This window comes from Eleutherodactylus coqui, chromosome 3, assembly GCF_035609145.1.
Source record: "Eleutherodactylus coqui strain aEleCoq1 chromosome 3, aEleCoq1.hap1, whole genome shotgun sequence".
In the NCBI taxonomy this organism is placed as follows: domain Eukaryota; kingdom Metazoa; phylum Chordata; class Amphibia; order Anura; family Eleutherodactylidae; genus Eleutherodactylus; species Eleutherodactylus coqui.
Genome location: NC_089839.1, coordinates 171,171,835 through 171,190,292, shown reverse-complemented (window position 1 = coordinate 171,190,292; position 18,458 = coordinate 171,171,835). Strand labels below are relative to the sequence as shown.

General features: G+C 40.8%; 1 protein-coding gene across 1 annotated transcript in view; it reads right to left on the bottom strand.

The window, feature by feature from the left end:
- CACNA2D3 (calcium voltage-gated channel auxiliary subunit alpha2delta 3) overlaps nt 1-18,458 on the bottom strand; it is a 1,017,883-nt gene that overhangs the window by 229,775 nt on the left and 769,650 nt on the right. The window contains exon 28 of the mRNA XM_066596541.1: nt 9,628-9,708. Within this exon, the coding sequence (XP_066452638.1) occupies nt 9,628-9,708 (81 nt within the window). The remainder of the gene's footprint in view (nt 1-9,627; nt 9,709-18,458) is intronic.

Below are 18,458 nucleotides of genomic sequence, written 5' to 3'. Positions count from 1 at the left end.
ATGAATAGTGCACGAATGCCCACGTTTACATGTAATGATTATCGCTCACTTTCGGATGTTTAAATGTATTTTGATTGATAATCGTTGCATGTAAAAGAGCCTTTACAGACAAAAAGTAACATGAGAGAGGGAAAAAAAAGTAAGAAAAGAGAATACAGGCCTGGAGACTTCTTGCCAAGAGATACCAAAAGAATCTGCCTATTATCCCGCAGAGGGGACTTTTAAGACAGAATTCTGACTGGCTGCCAACAAGAATCACCCTATAAATTGATTGGCCCATTATTGACTCATCATTGATGGGTTATTATAATTAACACATTCTTTGTCACATTGGATTGTTTTGATTAGAGTTGGAGACTGATTTTTAAGTGTCAGATAAAACATTGAGTTAGGCTGCCTGCGAGAATTTTCGCATCGGGACCCGACCCGAGCGTCTGCAGAGAGCAGCGTGAAACTCACCTGCTCCCGCGGCCCCGGCTCTTTCATGTACCGGCTGCCGGGCAGCCGGCATATGCGCAGAGCGGAGCCGGCGGCCGGTGAGTGACGTTTCTGTGCGGGGCTCTGTGAGCCCCGCAAAGAAATAAAGCATACTGCGATTTGTTTGCCGTGCAAGATTTCAGCATAGGATTGCGTTTGTTAACGCAATCCTATGGCAGCTTCCAGGGGCAGAAATTCAGCGGGAAATCCCGCCGCGGAATTTCCGCCCATTTGCAGGCGGCCTTATGTGCATAGAGAAAAAATGTACTTTGCCCAGGGCATTTAGTTGTTCCAGGCATAAGGCCTTGTTAACACTGCAAGAACCATACAATTATAAGTTCAGAATATATTGTTATTAGTAAGAGCATATTGATTATTTTCTTAATCAAATTAAATATATTCTAAATTTCATGTCCCCAATTGCCATATGTGATCACTGTTTAGCGAGTGCAAATGTATTCATCAGTTCACCATTTATGATAGTGACAGAGAGACTTGTCGAAATTAAAAGGGTGTTCCCACTAATGACATTATTATTCCCCATGCATAGAATAGGTGAAAGATGTCTGATCACTGGGGATCTGACTGCTGGGACCCCCAACAATCCCAACATCTGTGCAGCCCGAGTTCCCAATGTAAATGGAGAGTGATGTGCATGCATGACCACAGCTCCAATTCTATGGGAAGGAGAAAGAAAGCGCATCAATCTCTCTCTATCTCATAGAAGGCAATGGAGCGTTGGTCACACATGCACACTGCCGCTCAATTCACATTGCAAATTCATGGTGCACAGTTTGTGGAATTGCTGGGGGTCCCTGTAGTCAGACCCCCAGCGATCAGACACTTCTCTATCCTGTGCCTATTCTGCCCACATACATTTCTTAATAAGTTTGGCACCACTTACCATTCCTGTGCTGCTGTGGTTAGTCTGTGGTAGTAATGCTACGTTTAGAGGAAATTTGTTAGCTCTAACTAGAGCCAGTCCTTCATTTTTCTCCCTTTCTTTAAAGACTTTGAGAAGTAATCTATAACTATAAGGTTCCGAAGGAGGGATGATGGCACTCACTCTCTGAGAAAAGTTATGAAGAGATAAAGGCCCAAATGATGTGGTGGGTTAACTCTGAACACTTTACTGTTGTTTTATACAGCCACACTGGGGAAGACCTTTCAGGCCTAATAAGGGACAGTAACTCAGTCTCTCCAACAATCAGTGTCTAGGTAAAATGTCTCTGATGCAAATAAAGTTCAATAAAATCAACTGATCTGCTTGCAGAGAGACACTTCATTTAAATACTGTAATTCAATGGTTATCAGGATGTTGGCTTTACACATACATGGCTAACTCACTTCCTCTGTACTCAGCCTAGTAGCAGCTGGTCATTTACTTTGGCTCTACTGCAATCAGACCCACACAGCCTAAAGCTGGGTCTCTGACTTCCTCCCATTGTCTCAGAGTCCAGTTAGACACAATGTTAAACCATTACTCTCCCTGACAGCAGTTATAGTTGAAGGAGTAAAGGCTCATTTAAATGCAAAGACAATCTTGTAAATGATTGAAAGATTGACAGTTTTAGTGATCGTTTTTGTACAAAGTACTAATGAGCACTAGTACCCATTTGTACTTTATCAGCTTCATTTCCGTGCAAATGAGCCTCTAGGAGCTGCTTGCAGAACTTAGTAGGTCGTCTGAGCTTTGCAATCAGCTCCTTTGTTCTCGCAAGGGCTGTCGGCATGAATACAATGTAATCAGCAGCTCCCCTGGAGAACACAGCGTGCAGTCTGTGTTATCTACTCCTCAGCTGAGTGATGTATTTTAAGCTCACCTTAAAATCATTGTCCAGCTGAAGAGTAAACAATGTGAACATTTAGATACAACAATTGTTGCTCATATGCCATTGTTTTAACAAATTTTGAGCGATAATCTTTGCATGTAAATGGGCCTTAATACACTAAAGCAAACCAAGCATGCTCATGATAGCTCTAGCAATCATTATCCCTCTTGGCAACATGGGGTCGCTCTTGTACTAGCTTTTCACACAGCACCCCTCTCTTTAGCATTCACGATCATCTGACCACTGTTTAGCGGGAAGCCATAAAGACTAGAAGTTATTTTCTGTCCCATTTTAAAGAGGACCTGCCATGTCCTCAGCTTAGTAGTGCTGGGTGCACTGCACTGCAGCAAAGCTGATTCAATTGTAGCTTTGCTTTTACCTCTGCATTCCCCATTCCCTCATACTGAGTTTCGATAGATTCAGCTCCTGTTGCTTTTAATCTATTAAGAGAGCAGTCTCCATGGCTCAGAGTCAATGGATGACATCAAATTTGATTGACAGTGTTTGTTGGAGCCCACCCACTTGACAGATTCAAAGTGTTAAGAATAAAATCTAATGAGATACGGTATGGGGGTTCAGGTGGAGTAGAGAGAAAAAAAAGGCTGCAATAGACTCAACGGCATCTGTGGTTGCAAAGCTATGCAGTTGGCCCTGTTGACTCAAAGACATGCCAGGCCCTCTTTAACACACCTTCAGAGGGAGGGGTTAAGGTCCAAACTACCGAAGATGTAGACGTACGGACAGGGCTGGTCCGAGTCGAGCATCTGGCTCTCAAGCGTTGGTCGGCCCGGATGGCCAGGGACATGGCTTGCTCCAAGGTCCTAGGCTCCAGGAGTGCCACCAAGAGGTCCTTGAGGCCCTCCGACAGACTGGCCAGAAACAGATCCTTTAAGGCAGCATCGTTACACCCAGACTCCGTGCAGTGTTGGTGAAATTGTGAACAATAGTCCTTAGTCACCCTCCCCCCATGTCGCAAGGCCAGGAGTTTAGAGACTGTGAAGGCAGCACAGTCGGGTTCGTCATACAGCTGGCCCAAGGCAGAAAAAAAGGTGTCTAGTGTCTGTCTGGTGGGAGAGTCAGCTGGTAAGGAGAAGGCCCAATTTTGGGGTTCTCCCCTCAGGCGAGTTATCACGAAACCCAACTTCTGGTATTCTGTGCCAGAGGTGTGGGGTCGGAGGTCAAAATAGAGCCTTCTCTGAATGCAAAAAACTGACTTCTCTCCCCGGAAAAAAATCAGGAGGTGTTGCTCGTGGTTCAGACACCGTACCAGGAATGGGAGAGGGCTGCACAATATTAGTAGCCCCTTGCTGCTCCTGATGCTGCAGGTGAGAAGTCAGGTCCTGAACCAGGTCCGTCAGAACCTGGACCTGGTTAGCTAAGGCTGCCACGGCCTCCATAGAGGGGTTCAAGGTTGCTGGTCGGACGTAGGGATCTGACTTCCTTTCGACCAGTGTTACTTTCAGGAGTCGGGCTCCGGGAAACTGTAAGTCCCTGAGAATACCCGCAACCCCTGTGCCTACCTACATGCCCCCCTGGGCTAAGCCCCGGGGCGACCACTTGGCGACAGTCCCTACACTCACTAGAGAAGGGGAACACCGGGACTAATAAACGGACAGACAGTGGAACAAACAACAGCACGGAGAGTCAGACTATCAGGGTCGGCAACAAGAGGGTATGCGGTACAAGAGGGTCAGGCAAAGGCAACGTCAGGTTCAAAAACAGGGAGTCAAAAGTCAGGAGTCACAACAAGAAGTACGCTGGTGTAGCAGGAAGACCAAACTAACACTGCCACTGGAATACAGACACAAGCAGGTTTAAATGCTGTCAGAGTTCCCGCCCCAGCAGCTGATTGGGGCGGGGAGTCTGACAGCAGCTGAGTGCACCCAGCAGCAATGGGGAACCCGCCGCCAGCCCTGCAGGAGGCAGGAAGGAAACACATGCCTGGTTGCCATGATACCGAGGACGCGACACGGGGCAACACCCACCGCGTCCCTAGCAACCCGGCGGCGAGGTGGAGCTCAGCGGCCAGAGGAGGTGACGAGGACCGGGGCTCCCCTGCGCCGCACAGCAGCAGCCCGTGTGACAGGACCAGCGGTGAGGGCACGAGGGACCCACGAACTGCCGATCCTTACACTTACATTTGGAATGGCCATAATACATTCAACCCACATTGTCAAGCATGCACAATAATTATGATTTACTGTATGTCCATTCGTCAGCTCACAGATACATTAGATGATGCAACTGCTCAAAATTTAAACCTTCAGAAAATGAATAAATCATAGTTGAGATCCAGAGGCAAAACTGTGATGAATGCCGATAGTGAAGGCACATCGGGCAGACGTTAGTAATATTAATTGTAGGTGACAGTTGAGGAACCTTCATAAAGATTTTGCTTAGGCTTATGAGCTGCAGGTTATACAACTGATCAGATTATTGCAAAAATCTATTTAACCCCAAGCCTATATAGAAAAGTTGAGTTGGGTATTGAAAGGTCAAACTTTTTAAATGGAGGACCTATGAGCAACTTATTGAAGAGCTCAATAGAATAAAAGGAAATGAGAGAATCAAGCAGCAGAATATTAACCTCTTAACGCTCCAAAACATAAAGTTACGTCATGGAGGTTCAGGGTTTTTATGGAGCGCAATCGGAAGCTGACACCCACCTGCAACAGCGGCAATTGGTGTAAATGCTGTTAACCCTTTAAATGCTGTCAATTCTAACATGTGATCTCACGGTGCAGTTTGGTTGCCATTGCAGGCTTTCTAAAAGACCTTAAGAGCTACCATAGCAGATTGCCTATGAAGCCATGTCTGTCAGATCGTGGTATAATGTAATACAGTGATATTAGATTGTACTGCAGGAGTATAATGAAACAATCGCAAGTTCAAGACCCCTATGGCGACTAAAAAAATGTAAAAATAAGTTTTAAAAGCTTTATTAACGATAAAATAAAAACAAAACTTTTTTCCATATTTATAATAATACAAAAACCATATTTGGTATCACTGTGTCCATAAAAGTCCAATCTATCGAAGTAATACATTATTTATCCCGCATGGTGGATGGCATCATGAGAAAATAAATACATCAGAATTGTGCTTTTTTGGTTTTCTTATCTCCAAAAAAAAAAAAGTAATAAAAAGGAATCAGAAAATAGTATGCTGTACAAAATAGAAACTACAGGATATCCCGCAAAAAAAAAAACAACCCACAGAACTATGTTGACGGAAAAATAAAAACGTTATGGCTGTCAGAATAGGCGGCAAAAAAAAAATCTTTTTAAGTAAAACAGCAAAAATAGGAAAAACGATGGGAATTTTGCATTGTAATGATCATACTAACCCTTAGAATAAAGTTATCATGTCATTTTTTCTAAAGTGTGTACGCCGTAAAAAAAAGAGGACCCTTCCAAAGACGCTGGAATTGTGTTTTTTTTTTCATTTCACTACACTTCAAACTTTTTAAAAGTTTTTCAGTACATTATATGATACATTAAATACTACCATTAAAAAAATATACAACTCATCCCGTAAAAACCAAGCCCTCAGAGAGCTACATAGATGAACAAATAAAAGAGTTATGATTTTTTTGAATTGGGGAGGAAAAGCTAAAAGCGAAAAAGAAAAAAAGGGTTGTGTCCTTAAGGGGTTAAGGGCAAAACACTGTAGAAGGAATATTCAGTTCCTGAATGTTCAGTTCCTAACATTGTTCCTAAATGTTTATGATAGGAGTTTTCTAGTGTTACAACAATTCAGAGCCCTTAGAAATGCTAATGAACTCATTTACATGATGTGATCCATCACAGTTTCCTCAATGGGCTTCAGCTTTCTCTGGTGTGTCTAAAATGGAAGTAAAGCTATGCTGTCATGTTCCATTAATCCTAAGGAATTATGTTACATCCAGGCCTCTCATGTATATTTCAAGATAACAGCAGTCAACTGTGAGAAGAAGACCTTTAGCATGATACAAACAATGTGTTATGTCCGTACAGCTTCCCTTGACTGCCTCAATGGATGCTGCCACTTAGTATAATAGCCGTCCTGGTGATAAAAGAGACCAAAGTGGTTAATGTGTATGACAGTAATAATCCCTTTAGGTCCAAGTCATTTTTGGCCTTGAGTGTTATGCAAAATATATATTATTTTTTATCCCAAACTTAAAAAAGTCCGAAGTCTTGATTTTTGCAAGACAAACCACTCTTTCTGCATATACAGAAGTATGTTGGGGTTCATCTATATTTGTCTTTACACTTTTAATTAGAAGCCAAAACAAAAGCAATTCAGACGCCTTGTTTTTTCTTTTTATAGTACTAAATCTTACATTATAGGAATATAAAAATGATGGATTATTTTATTTTAGATGGTTTCTATTAAATAAAACAAACTTTAATTAAAAAAAAAAATTGAGTTACATAAAAACCAGCACTGTTTATGGGGCTCTAGCACTGGCGTAACTAAAGGTGATACAGGGGATGCGGTTGCACCCGGGCCCAGGAGCCTTAGGGGGCCCATAAGGCCTCTCTACTCCATATAGGGGAGCCCAGAACTATGAATAAAGCATTATAGTTGGGGGCCCTGTTACAGGTTTTGCATTGGGGCCCAGGAGCTTCAAGTTACGGCTCTGGTTTCTAGATTTGAATTTGACAAGGAGCAATACTAGCATGGAGTTTTATACTCCTCTTGTGTTTGCGTGAGGTTTCTTCCACACTCCAAAAACATACGGATAGGTTAATTTGGAATTTAGATTGTGAGCCCCAGCAGGGACCGATGTGAGTGATGACAATATTTGTACAGCGTTATGGAATATGTTGGCGCTACATTAATTGAGAAAATGCTAATGAATCAAATAAAAAAATCTGTACATTTCTGAGCTCAGTGTTGCCCCTTCTATTCTAATCTGGCCTCAGATATTGCATCACAGGACCCAACTGATCCTAAAAAGAACTACCCAAAGATTGGGAATAAGTCTCTGATCGTTAAGGACTAGAGTTGAGCGAACGTACTCTGCCGAGCTTGATGCTCGTTCGAGTATTAGCGTACTCGATGGTGCTCGTTAGTTGAACGAGCATCACGCCATGTTTGAACCTGCCACAGTTTTTGGCTCCTCCCCGCTGTGACGTGCCTGTTTTGGCCCCTCCCCGCCACGACGCAGCGCGGACGTGTCAATGGCAAATTTTTTGGCTGGGGGGAGAGAGAGAGAGAGAACACCAACCAAGGAAAAAAAAAACTCGGGATCCGGCATCCCACATACAAAAATGCTCGAGTCTCCCATTGTAGTCAATGGGGTTCGTTACTTGAGTAGAGCTCTCGAATTTTACGAAAAGCTCAACTCGAATAACACGGACCCGAGCATTTGGGTGCTCGCTCATCTCTATTGAGGACCAAACTGCTGGGACACCCATGAAAACGGGGGCCATGTGTCTCCAAGGGAATGGAGGAGAGACTGAGCATGCACACTGCTGCTGCTTTCGTGTCTATGGGACTGCTAAAGATGTCTTCTGATCACTACCTGTAGAGAGTGGATAGCCATAATTATAGGGATAAGCCCTTTTTAGACTGCCCTAGAAAATGATTAATGTTATGTCCATTTCAGTGTGGAGATGTCCTTAAGTGCTCAAATGATGAATTTTGCATGGATATAGTCACCATGACTTTGCTGCAGTGTTAAAAAAGAAAAAAAAAACACATCGCAGTACAGCTTTCTCTACACTTTATTCAATTATGGTTGCATGAGTTGTCATAAACTTTGTGTCCCTTAATTTTTATAGGCTAGGTAAAATAAAGAAATACACACACATGTAAAGGGCTGCCCTAAAGGTTTAAATGTTTGCCCTGACAATAGACTGAGAATTGCGTCAAAAATGTTGCAAAATTTGCACCAAATTTTGGTGCTATGAGACTGAGCATGCTCCCTTTTCTGGAGAGATGATATCAGAACTATAAAACGGTTTGAGAGCTGCATCACAAAGAGAGCGTGCCAAGACTGTGAAGAGCTGAGGTGCTTCTGTAGAGTATTTCAAGAGCCTGAAGAGATTTACTACCAGGAAAAAAAGAACATGCTGGAGTTGTTAAGAGGGGACAACTACCAAATTTGCCTGCAGCCAAAAGAAATTCAGTGTTGTGTCCGCAAACCAGCAGGATATCTGGACAGCAACAAGGATTTGCAAAAACCATGGTGGATTAGTGCTCCTGACCCTGGACTAGCTTGTGTTGATCAAAGTGAGTATTCCAAGTGACATACTGTAAGTGAGGCTGACCTCAAGCTGACAAAAAGTCTGCAACCATTACGACCTTGCTAGCTAACCAACAGGCCTGTTTTATAGGTGGGCATTAGGCTCAGCAGACCTGGACTGTTAATAAATTTCCCAGGCTTACATACAGAAACTGGGATATTACTAAAGGGACACAGGCCTTCATAATAGAGACACTTCAAGTGGGTTTTATACATTGTATTGTGTGTGCTGATTGCAATTAAGTATTAACCATTCAAAGAAGAACTGTATGCTATAACAAGTAATCTGTATTTCCGTGCAATGGTACTGCTTCTTGCCCTAGTTTGTCATAGTTAAAAATGGAAGATTCTATGGTAACTGTTTAATGGCTTACTTCTTATCATTACATTGCTCACCTTTGTTCATCAATAAATATTGCATATTTTTGTAACTCCTTCTGCTGCATCTGAATACAACCTAGCTGTGACATGCATGTTATAGGATACCATATATCCTGTATATTACTCATTTGTATCATTGCCTAAATTTTTGATCAGAGTCACAATTTTTGTTATTAGATATGGAACTGCGATTCGGCAGCAATGGAAAATGAGGTTAAACTTGGAGCAAGTCATTATGCAACACAGTAGTCAAACAATCTGCAATTCAGCTGTACTTTTTATGTACAAATAAATTATAGAACATATTGTTCAGTGGTTTATGAACCATGTAATTTGAGGGGTCGCCTAACTAGCAATTTGGTAATATGAAATATTGAGATGTCTTTGTAATTGCATTGGTGAAACACTCCTAGATTTAAGGCATTAAACCGCTGTATTGCAATTACCGTTATTATTAAATGAATCACTTGTACGTGGCCAAAAGTCATTTTTGGTTTACCAGACCAACACAGATGAGAATTGTTTTCCAGTGAAGTTTTAGCAGTGGCTAAAAAGACTCTTGTGTGTGGCATTTATGAACCCGTCAGAAATTTGTCTAGTTTATCGGATATATTTACAGTATATAAAATACTTAGTCATTTGATGTGCCAAAATGCTTAAAAAATACAACCGTAAAGCAGAAAAAAGACACATGGAATTTACCTGCTACTACTGGTGATTTTCGGTCATCTAGAAGCTGTATGGCTGTACTGGCAGTGACTACCGTACTTCTGTTCACCGAACCTGAAATGGAAGACTGAAATATTAATATTTACAGAAAGAACAACCGTAAGAACTAACCGGTATTGATGTTTGTTACAGAGGGGGAAAAAAGTTCATATATTATACCATCTTATGATGCTAGCAGAGATATAGGCAATCCTTAGAGCAAAAATACATTTTTCTCCCCATAGGGTAGTGTGTCACATAGGCGATGGCGATATCGATGCAAGAAAATCGCGTCTTTGTTGCAGCGATTTTTGAGCGTCAGCGCCTTTTCTCTTAATAAACATCACTGCAATTTTTTTAGCGCAAAAGTCAATAGCACTTTCTAATGTTAAAAATGCATTGCACGAAAACCGCAAGTTCATGCATTGCAATACCATAAAAAGGAGGCTTCATAGGGAAACATGGGCGATAAAAATAAAAAAAATCGCAAAATGTAGAAAGATTTTTAATCACAACACTGCAGGAGTGAAAACATCGCAAATGTGAAGGGAACCATTAAAAAGCATCGGCGTCATAATTCTGCGTTTTTACTCACATCACGCGAAAATCATTCGATGTTATCGCCCGTGTGAAAGCGAACCTGATATTTGCGCAAGAGTGAGTGAAAACGTAGAGTTATGAAAGCAATGATTTTTAATGGTTTCATTCCCACTTGTGATGTTTTCACTCCTGCGATATTGCGATACAAATCACAGCATGTCCTATTTTTCTGTGTTATGCGATCTTTTATCGCTCATGCTTCTCTGTGGAGCCTCCTTTTTTCCGCATCCCAACACACGAACTTGCGTTTTTTTTGCAATGTGATGTGTTTTTAACATTAGAAAGTCCTATTGATTTCCGAGCTAAAAAGTTGAGCGATTTAATCTCGCAATTTTATCGTGAGTGGCAGCAATGCGTGAGTTTTCTCAAGAAAAAGCATCTCTGATGCACAAAAATCACCAGAACACAATTGCGATTTTGCTGAAATTTTCTCACGCGCAAAATCATGATCACCAGTGTTAAGGAGCTCTTATACACCCGTGGTAATCAAGGGCGTATAATGGGACAAAACCACTGATTTCAATAGGACTTTGTTGTTTGGTTTTCATTATCAGGATTCTCGCCTGTTAATTGTATGACCGAGAAAAGATAGGACATGCCCTATGTTCCTCGCATGTAGTGAATACATTATGTGGGAGAGATCAGGCAGCACAGATCTTCCCACGTTTTTTTTCAAACTCCTGCACTCTGGCGCGGAGTTTGAAAATCCGGTGAAGGAGAAGAAATTTTCCTCCGCACAGGCGAGTGTAGTTGTGCCTACGGCAGTGTGGTTCTGCCCTCAATTTTATGATTAAGCTCTAATGGTATGAATGACCGGTGATAATGGAACAGTAATGGGGACTCATCTTACCCCATCATTTTGAAATGCAATTGACGTTTTGTGGTGTTATCTAAACTATGACACTGTATACTTATCATAGTTATTCAAAGATTTTAAATTATTAGACACATCTTTTTTTCTTATATTTGAGAGCCGTTAACTCAAACACATTTTATAATGTACTATGAAAATAAAACAATAATGGGGACAGATTTTGCCCCACCATTTTTTGAAATGGAATTGTAAAGTATGAATGCTCCTCTTGGAAATTTGGTGCACACATGGAAGATGGTACTATGCTTCTGGAGCACCACCTTCCTACCCCGATCATAGGCCTCTCTTCCAGCCAGCTAGAAACCTAAATTACACTGACAAAGGACAAAAAACCCTGAAACAGCTGTCTGTACATGGTTATCTATTCCTTTATGAAAAAAGGCATCTTATTGGCATCTCCCATTTCCACATTATCAAGTGATTGTTATAACCACTATGTTTTTCAGGAACTTGTTATAGCCATCAATTACCATGGTTATTAGAATAATTAAATAGTTATCTTGTTGAATGCTATATATCATAGTATTTAAAACACAAAAGGAAAGATATATCTTTGATGGGCATCACTATGTAACCATACAAATGCTTTTTTGTATGCCTAAATTAAAATTACAAATAAATACGAGTGCTTCTGATTGTATTGTTTCTCTAATGCATTACAAATGGTGTCCAGCTGGGTTAGTCTTAAGTGTATTTATTACCTTTTATGACAATTGATTTAATCACATGGTTCTAAAGGATCATTCTGGTGCAAAAACCCCCCCATTTTTTCCATTCCTGCCTCCCTTACCTGATTGCCTGTCACACTTTTGATGTCTCTTATGTATATAGCAGTCACTTCCATGCATTGCAGCCTCCTGTTTGATATTTATCAGACACCATCTTGGTGCTGAGATTTGTCCCTGCTTTCTCTTTCATTATTCTGTGCTATCAATACCATGATGCATCAGCACAACATAATATGAGCAGCTAGAACCGCTACCATCTCTGTCAGCTGGGAGGACAGTGTGATTATCATTACTTTCTGCACTCACCTAAATAAGCTACAGGCCATAAGAATACAGTCAGGAGACTGAAATAAAATCTTCTTCATTATAAGGAGCCTCTAGTCACCAGTAGTAACTGTGATAGGAGTTTCTGTGTCCCCCACTAAAGAGCTTGTGTGGTAGGGTCCATCATACAGGCATTATGCTGATTGAAAAACTGGATTTTTGAGAGAACATAAAGCCAGGTAAATTTGTCCCAGCTGAGCAGAAGGCCTCCAGGAAGTTTCAGATAGAAAGGAATAACAAAACTAGGTAATACTGGCTGACTTTTATACTGTATATAATGGGGGGCTATTTACATAGTGAATAAAAAAAATCACTGAAGGGGTTCTTTAAGCTTCTCTACAATGAATGAAACCATTTTTTGCTTTCTACAATAGTCTAGGGTACAAAACACTATCCATTTGCCACCGAGACAACGTTTCTATTAAATTATGCTCTATTGCCACTATTATAGACTAGCATTGTTAGATATTAATCCAAAAAGTCATCTAAAACTCACAGAACAGCAGGTACTTTATATTTAAGGCTGCTTTCACATCTGCTTGGGGGTTCCGTTTTCCTGCTGCATTCGGGGATCAGGAAAGGGGAATCCCCTAGCTGAGTGGGTCTGTTTTACGAGAGAACTGAACAGCTCCGAACGGATCCCACTGACTATAATGGGGTCCGTTCGGTTTCCACTCAGTTGCCCGGCATTTTACTAGTAGAGAAAGTCCTGCATGCTGATATTTTGTGCCGGATCTGCGACGGAACCTCCGACTGCGGGTTCCAGTGCAGATGTAAAACCAGCCTAAGAGAGACATAAATAAATGTAATATATAAAAGAACAGCGCTATCCTACATTAGATGAAATTGTAATCTGATAATATTACTGCTGCATTTACTAAATCAATAATTTTTATCCCTAATCTGGTTTCTTCTTCGCACATCTGTAACTTGATGTTCCAAAAATACTAGGGGCCGCCTGAGTTATTGCAACATTGCAGAAACACAAGTTGTTAAACTCAATTTAATGACTAGTAGTACAGTGAGAATTTTGACATGACATGAGGTCCGGGCCCATTTCCATACACATTGGCCTTTGGCTGATTCCTTGTACTGTACGTGATTTATATTACAAATAGTCTGCTTAGCCAAATTATGAAAACATTATATCTATTTAACAACACCATCCTCTCGATAATCTGGACATTCTCAAATGGAGATGTCTTGGCTGCAGAATCAAAAGTTTATTGAAATGAGAACACTGAAGACTGGGATTTTATTATTCGGTTCTTGAAGACAAGACCCAGGAACCAGTACTTCAGTTCACCAGATGCTGGATAATTGCTAGTCCTGCCCATTAACAGTTGCAAATTACTATCCAATTTTCTCTATTTAAACATTACAATTTACTGAAATAGCCTTCAGAATTGCTGAAGTTTCTAAACGAGGCTGATTTATGGCGTTTTGATAAGGAGTAAGAGTCCAATGTGAAGTCAGTGAATAAGAAAATTAAGATTAGGGTGGTGGTTTATGAGTAACGAGAGTAAGTAAATGGAGTGAAATGATTCAAATGTAGGGTGCATTTTATACTAAAGGATTTTAAAGCTATGTCCATTTTTGAAGACTGTTTTATGGTACAATAAAAGTAACTTAAATCTACATAAAAAGTTAAAGGGCCACTCTGGTGAAACTTTTTTACATTCATGATGTAACTCATGGAACGGATGGCTTTCTTTGCTTTGTAAGATAACTATGGTCATTCATTACCAAATGATTATTTTTTATCCTTGAAGGAGTTAACTAAAGATGTAGTCATCTGATATTACACCACTAGGTGTATTATCACTGAGGGCTTGTAAGCAGTGATGAGCAAACTTTTGAAAAGTTCATTTTGGCCAGTTCACCGAACTTTTGCAAAAATTTCGGTTTGGTCCAAATTAGTTTTAACCGAACAGGAAATTCACAAAACCCTTGAAACTCATGTATAACACTGTCTAAGAGCCATTAAAGCCCTGTATAACACTCTGAGCTTAATTCAAGCTTAGTTCAGATTTGTGCTGAACTTTTAGCAAATTTTAACCCGAAGATAGGTTCTCCTTTTTTTGCATTCGCTCAACACTTCTTGTAAGAATGTACTATAAATGTTTTATCTGCATAGGGCTTGTATATTCTACCGGCTTTTGCATGTGTTTCCTCCGAGTATTTCGCATGTATTTCCTCCAAATAGTGCACGACTGCCCGCATTTACACGTAATGATTATCGCTCATTTTCGCTTACGAATTGTGAGCGATATCGTTGCATGTAAAAGGGCCTTTGGTCTCAATAGGAGATCTGTCAGTGTGCTGGGCTGATGGCTGATAATTTCTTCTCTCTTGCACTTTTTATCAGCTAATTTATGTCCACAACAAAAGCCCCATTTACACGGGATGAATGCCGGGCAATTGATGCCCAACACTCCTTCCTGTGTGTACTCGCTTCCATGCTGCTGCACAGGAGCGAGTATCATTGGCTCTCTGACAGAGCGGCCAGCAGGGGGGCGGGCGGCAGGAGGAGATTTCACTCCTTGCTCTCCCCCACCCCTCTCCATTCACTTAACACAGCAGACGTTCAGTACTGAACAGCTGCTGTTTACATCCATTGTTCATCGTTCAGGATCATCGCTCATCATTTAGGCTGCATAAAATCCTGAATGATGAGTGTAAACAGCTGCCGTTCAGTACTGAACGGCCGATGTATTAAGTGAATGGAGAGGGGCGGGGAGAGAGAGGAGTAAAATCTCCTCCAGCTGCCCCACTGCGAGCCAATGTTACGTGCTCCTGTGCAACACATGATCTAGTACATGCGGGGATGAGTGTTGGGCATCGTTTGTCTGACATTCGTCCATGTAAATGGGGCTAAAGATAAACTTAGAAAGTAAGAACATTCTGGAGAGAAGAGATAAGGGCCTCCCTCAGTGCATATGTAGAAGCTGCAGAAGACAGACTGTGCAAAAGTTTTAATTAAACCCCACTGCAAAAATGATTGTCAGACCAAAATACATACATTTCAGTGAAAATAAAATTAATTCCCAAAAGTGTCCATAGCCTTTAAAGTAAAGGTAAAGTCCCATGGTACAAGTACCGAGTCATGTTTGACCCCTGAGGTGATGACGTTTTCTTGGCAGACTGTTTTTGCGGGGGCTGGGGGAGTGGAATAGCATTTTTTCCCCAGTCATCTTTACTGCCCAGCAGGCTAGGTACTCATTTTACCAACCTCAGAAGGATGGAAGGACGAGTCAACCTTGAGTCGGCTGCCTGGCCCAAGCAAGGATTGAACCCACAACCTTCAGGTTGTGAGCGTGAGCTTAGCCTTTAACTTATTCATAAATAATGAAAAGCTGGAATTTACACCTTCTCAACACACATTTGGCTATATAGGTCCTAACTACACATACCCCACACAGTTAGGATGTGCATAGACATCCACAGCATATGCAGTGGGCTCGTATTTATGAAGATATGTGCATGAGCCTTGTAGAAGCAGCCACTGGGAGGTCTGTTTGTTGGTAGCTTTCTCTTAAGCCACTTAATACTTTATATATTTTCTGGAAGGAGTTATACTTTACTGGACTCCAAGGATAAGATCCACTCCATTTGTTGTGAGAAGAACATTTTTCTTAAGAAATTATTCAGCAGAAGTTGTTGCTTGCATCCCATCGTTTCTCTCCACAATAACCAAGAGATGATATAAATTATGATCCTAACAATGTCGTCATGTCTGAAAGTTGTTTTTTAATTTCATTTCAGGTCAATGGGTAGCACTAAATTCCAGCCAGTTGACGGGAGAACCTCTGAATGAGTTTCATTACTGCTGGCTAGAACCCGTGGCCCATGCCCAAAAATATTCTGTTCTCATTTTATAACAAATCTATATTTTGTGTCAGCTATTGGGAATTAATCCAGCCTCTCTGTCTAATTTCAATTTGCACTGTTGCATTTCAACCAAGAATCTCCGTGCCTTGTCCACCAAACCTAAGTGTTCCAGTACTAGTAAACCAGCCAAGAATAGTCAATGAATTGCATATATTTCCATTACAATGAATAAATTATATTAATGATGAGATACAATGAACACAAAGTCCTGAGTCAGGATGCTTCTCACAGGGAAAGGGTATGGGATTAATTTATTTTTGAATGTGTACATTTATTGGTGCATTTTGTATACTGTATTATGTTCGTTCCAACATTAATGATTCAGGAACATAAAATACAATATCCTATTCAGTGAAGCCAGGACCAGATCAGTATGTTCTGTGTTATGTAAGGGCGAGATACTATAATGGACAACTTGATATCATTATCAAGTATTGACTAATATAAATAAACCTGGTAAGATGTCAGTGGACAACATTTGGACGCCTTATTAGAAGCACCTAAGGTAACATTAGGAGTCGAGCTTCTTTCTGAGTAAAGGAAGACATGGTAAATTTTAATGCATGAGTAAATTAAAAAATATATAAAATGATAAGATCTCGTGAGACTCCCAGCATTCTTGCATCATATTGATCTCAGTTAGAAGCCTTGAAAACACTAAACTTAAATAGAATATCCACTCTTGAATACAATTTTTTGATCTAGTTTTAAAATTCTCTACTGATTAATCTCTAAATATATTTTAGAGCATTCAGAATTCTGTTTTTCTATTTCAAGGCTTATCTGATACTTGATAAAGATACTAGTCCAGTGTCGAAACAGGTTGGAATAAAACTTCTTTGTACCCTTATCTTGCCATTTGATCTTCTTCACCCATTTTGGGACTCTTCAAGAAGCATCAAGAAGAGTTTTTTTCATCCATTTCTTTGGGCTGCATCCATTTATGGCTTCACAATGACACTGAAAACCAGAACTTGAGGCTCCCACACCTTGGTCCGAGTGGTCGACGATCACAGTCTAGAGTTGTGATTATGGTTGCACGACTCACTCAAGTATGGGCATATCCATCCATTCTCCTTGCTTTTATCTATTTGATGCATATTACATTTGGAATTCACTATGCTTAGTTAGCTCCCTGTCTCTGCTTTTCCTTCATTTTGGAGGGTCCAGTTATTGACAGTCCAAGTTACATTTTATGGCCCCCATATCCTTTGTCATTGCCATTCCCTCACACTGGATGGGGCTACATGGAGCAGGGAGCTAGCTGAAGTGGATGAAGAGGTGATTTAATATGAATATTATGGTAAAAACTCTAAAGGACATATGAAAATATGATGAATTCGTTTTTCTTGTTAAAGATCTCAACTGCTGGATCATTATGGGAATAATGATTTCATAGATTTGCCTGAAGTATGCCCCCCTCAATAAGTAGATTGTAAAAATGTGCGTCATCTTACCAATTTTTAATATATAGACTACGGACGTTAAAAAAAAAAAACAGAAAGAAAATCTAAGGTCAGATCAGTCCTGAATTGTATTGTGAAGCACTTTTATAAGGCCTCATGCCCACGGCCGTGAAGGACTTCCAGCGGAATACCACAGCAGGGTCCATCACAGCATCCCCACAAAGCCCCTATAGTCACCTCCGGATCCTCTGTGCGAGTCTCACATGACGAGCCAGCGCGCATACGCAGTACAGCGCATAACGCGCCGGCAGTGTCATATGATGCAGCCGGCAGTGGCTGTGCTACAGCGGAAGTATAGCGTGACGGCTGGCTTCCGTTGACTACAATGGAAGCCTGCCGCGTGTATTCCCGCAGCAAATAGAACATGACGCGGGTTATTTCACACTGTGGAATTTTGCGGTGGAATTCTGCAGCGTGAACATTGCACTACTAGGTTCAATAGAACCTAATAGCTGTGGTGTAACGCCACGGATTTCTGCCGCGTTTAACGTGGCGGAAGTCCGGCTGTGGGCATTAGCCCTTTATCTCTATCTTGAGAAATAATTTATGCTACAGGCTTTCCTCTACATTTCCCTTTCTTTTTTCCCTGCATATGTTTATTTTGGGTCCCATTATTAGCTGAATGCCCCTATAATAGGGTTAGATCTTTTTGACTTTGGATATCATCCTTGTGATATCCAAGGACCTTTCATAGTAAAACCTGTTATTTTTTAAATTATTTCTCAATAGGGTAAAGAATGCCTTAAGAGAACATAAACCCTGGAAAATAATTCAGAGTTTGACCAATTCTAAACCACTAATTCCCTTTCCAAATGGAATATTTAGCTTTACAATGTACTTGGAAAGTCTGCAAACCCTTTCACTTTTTTACATTTTGTTGTTGTTGTCTTGTGCAAATTTTAAAAAATAAAGTTTTCCCCATCCTTCTGCAACTAATACTCC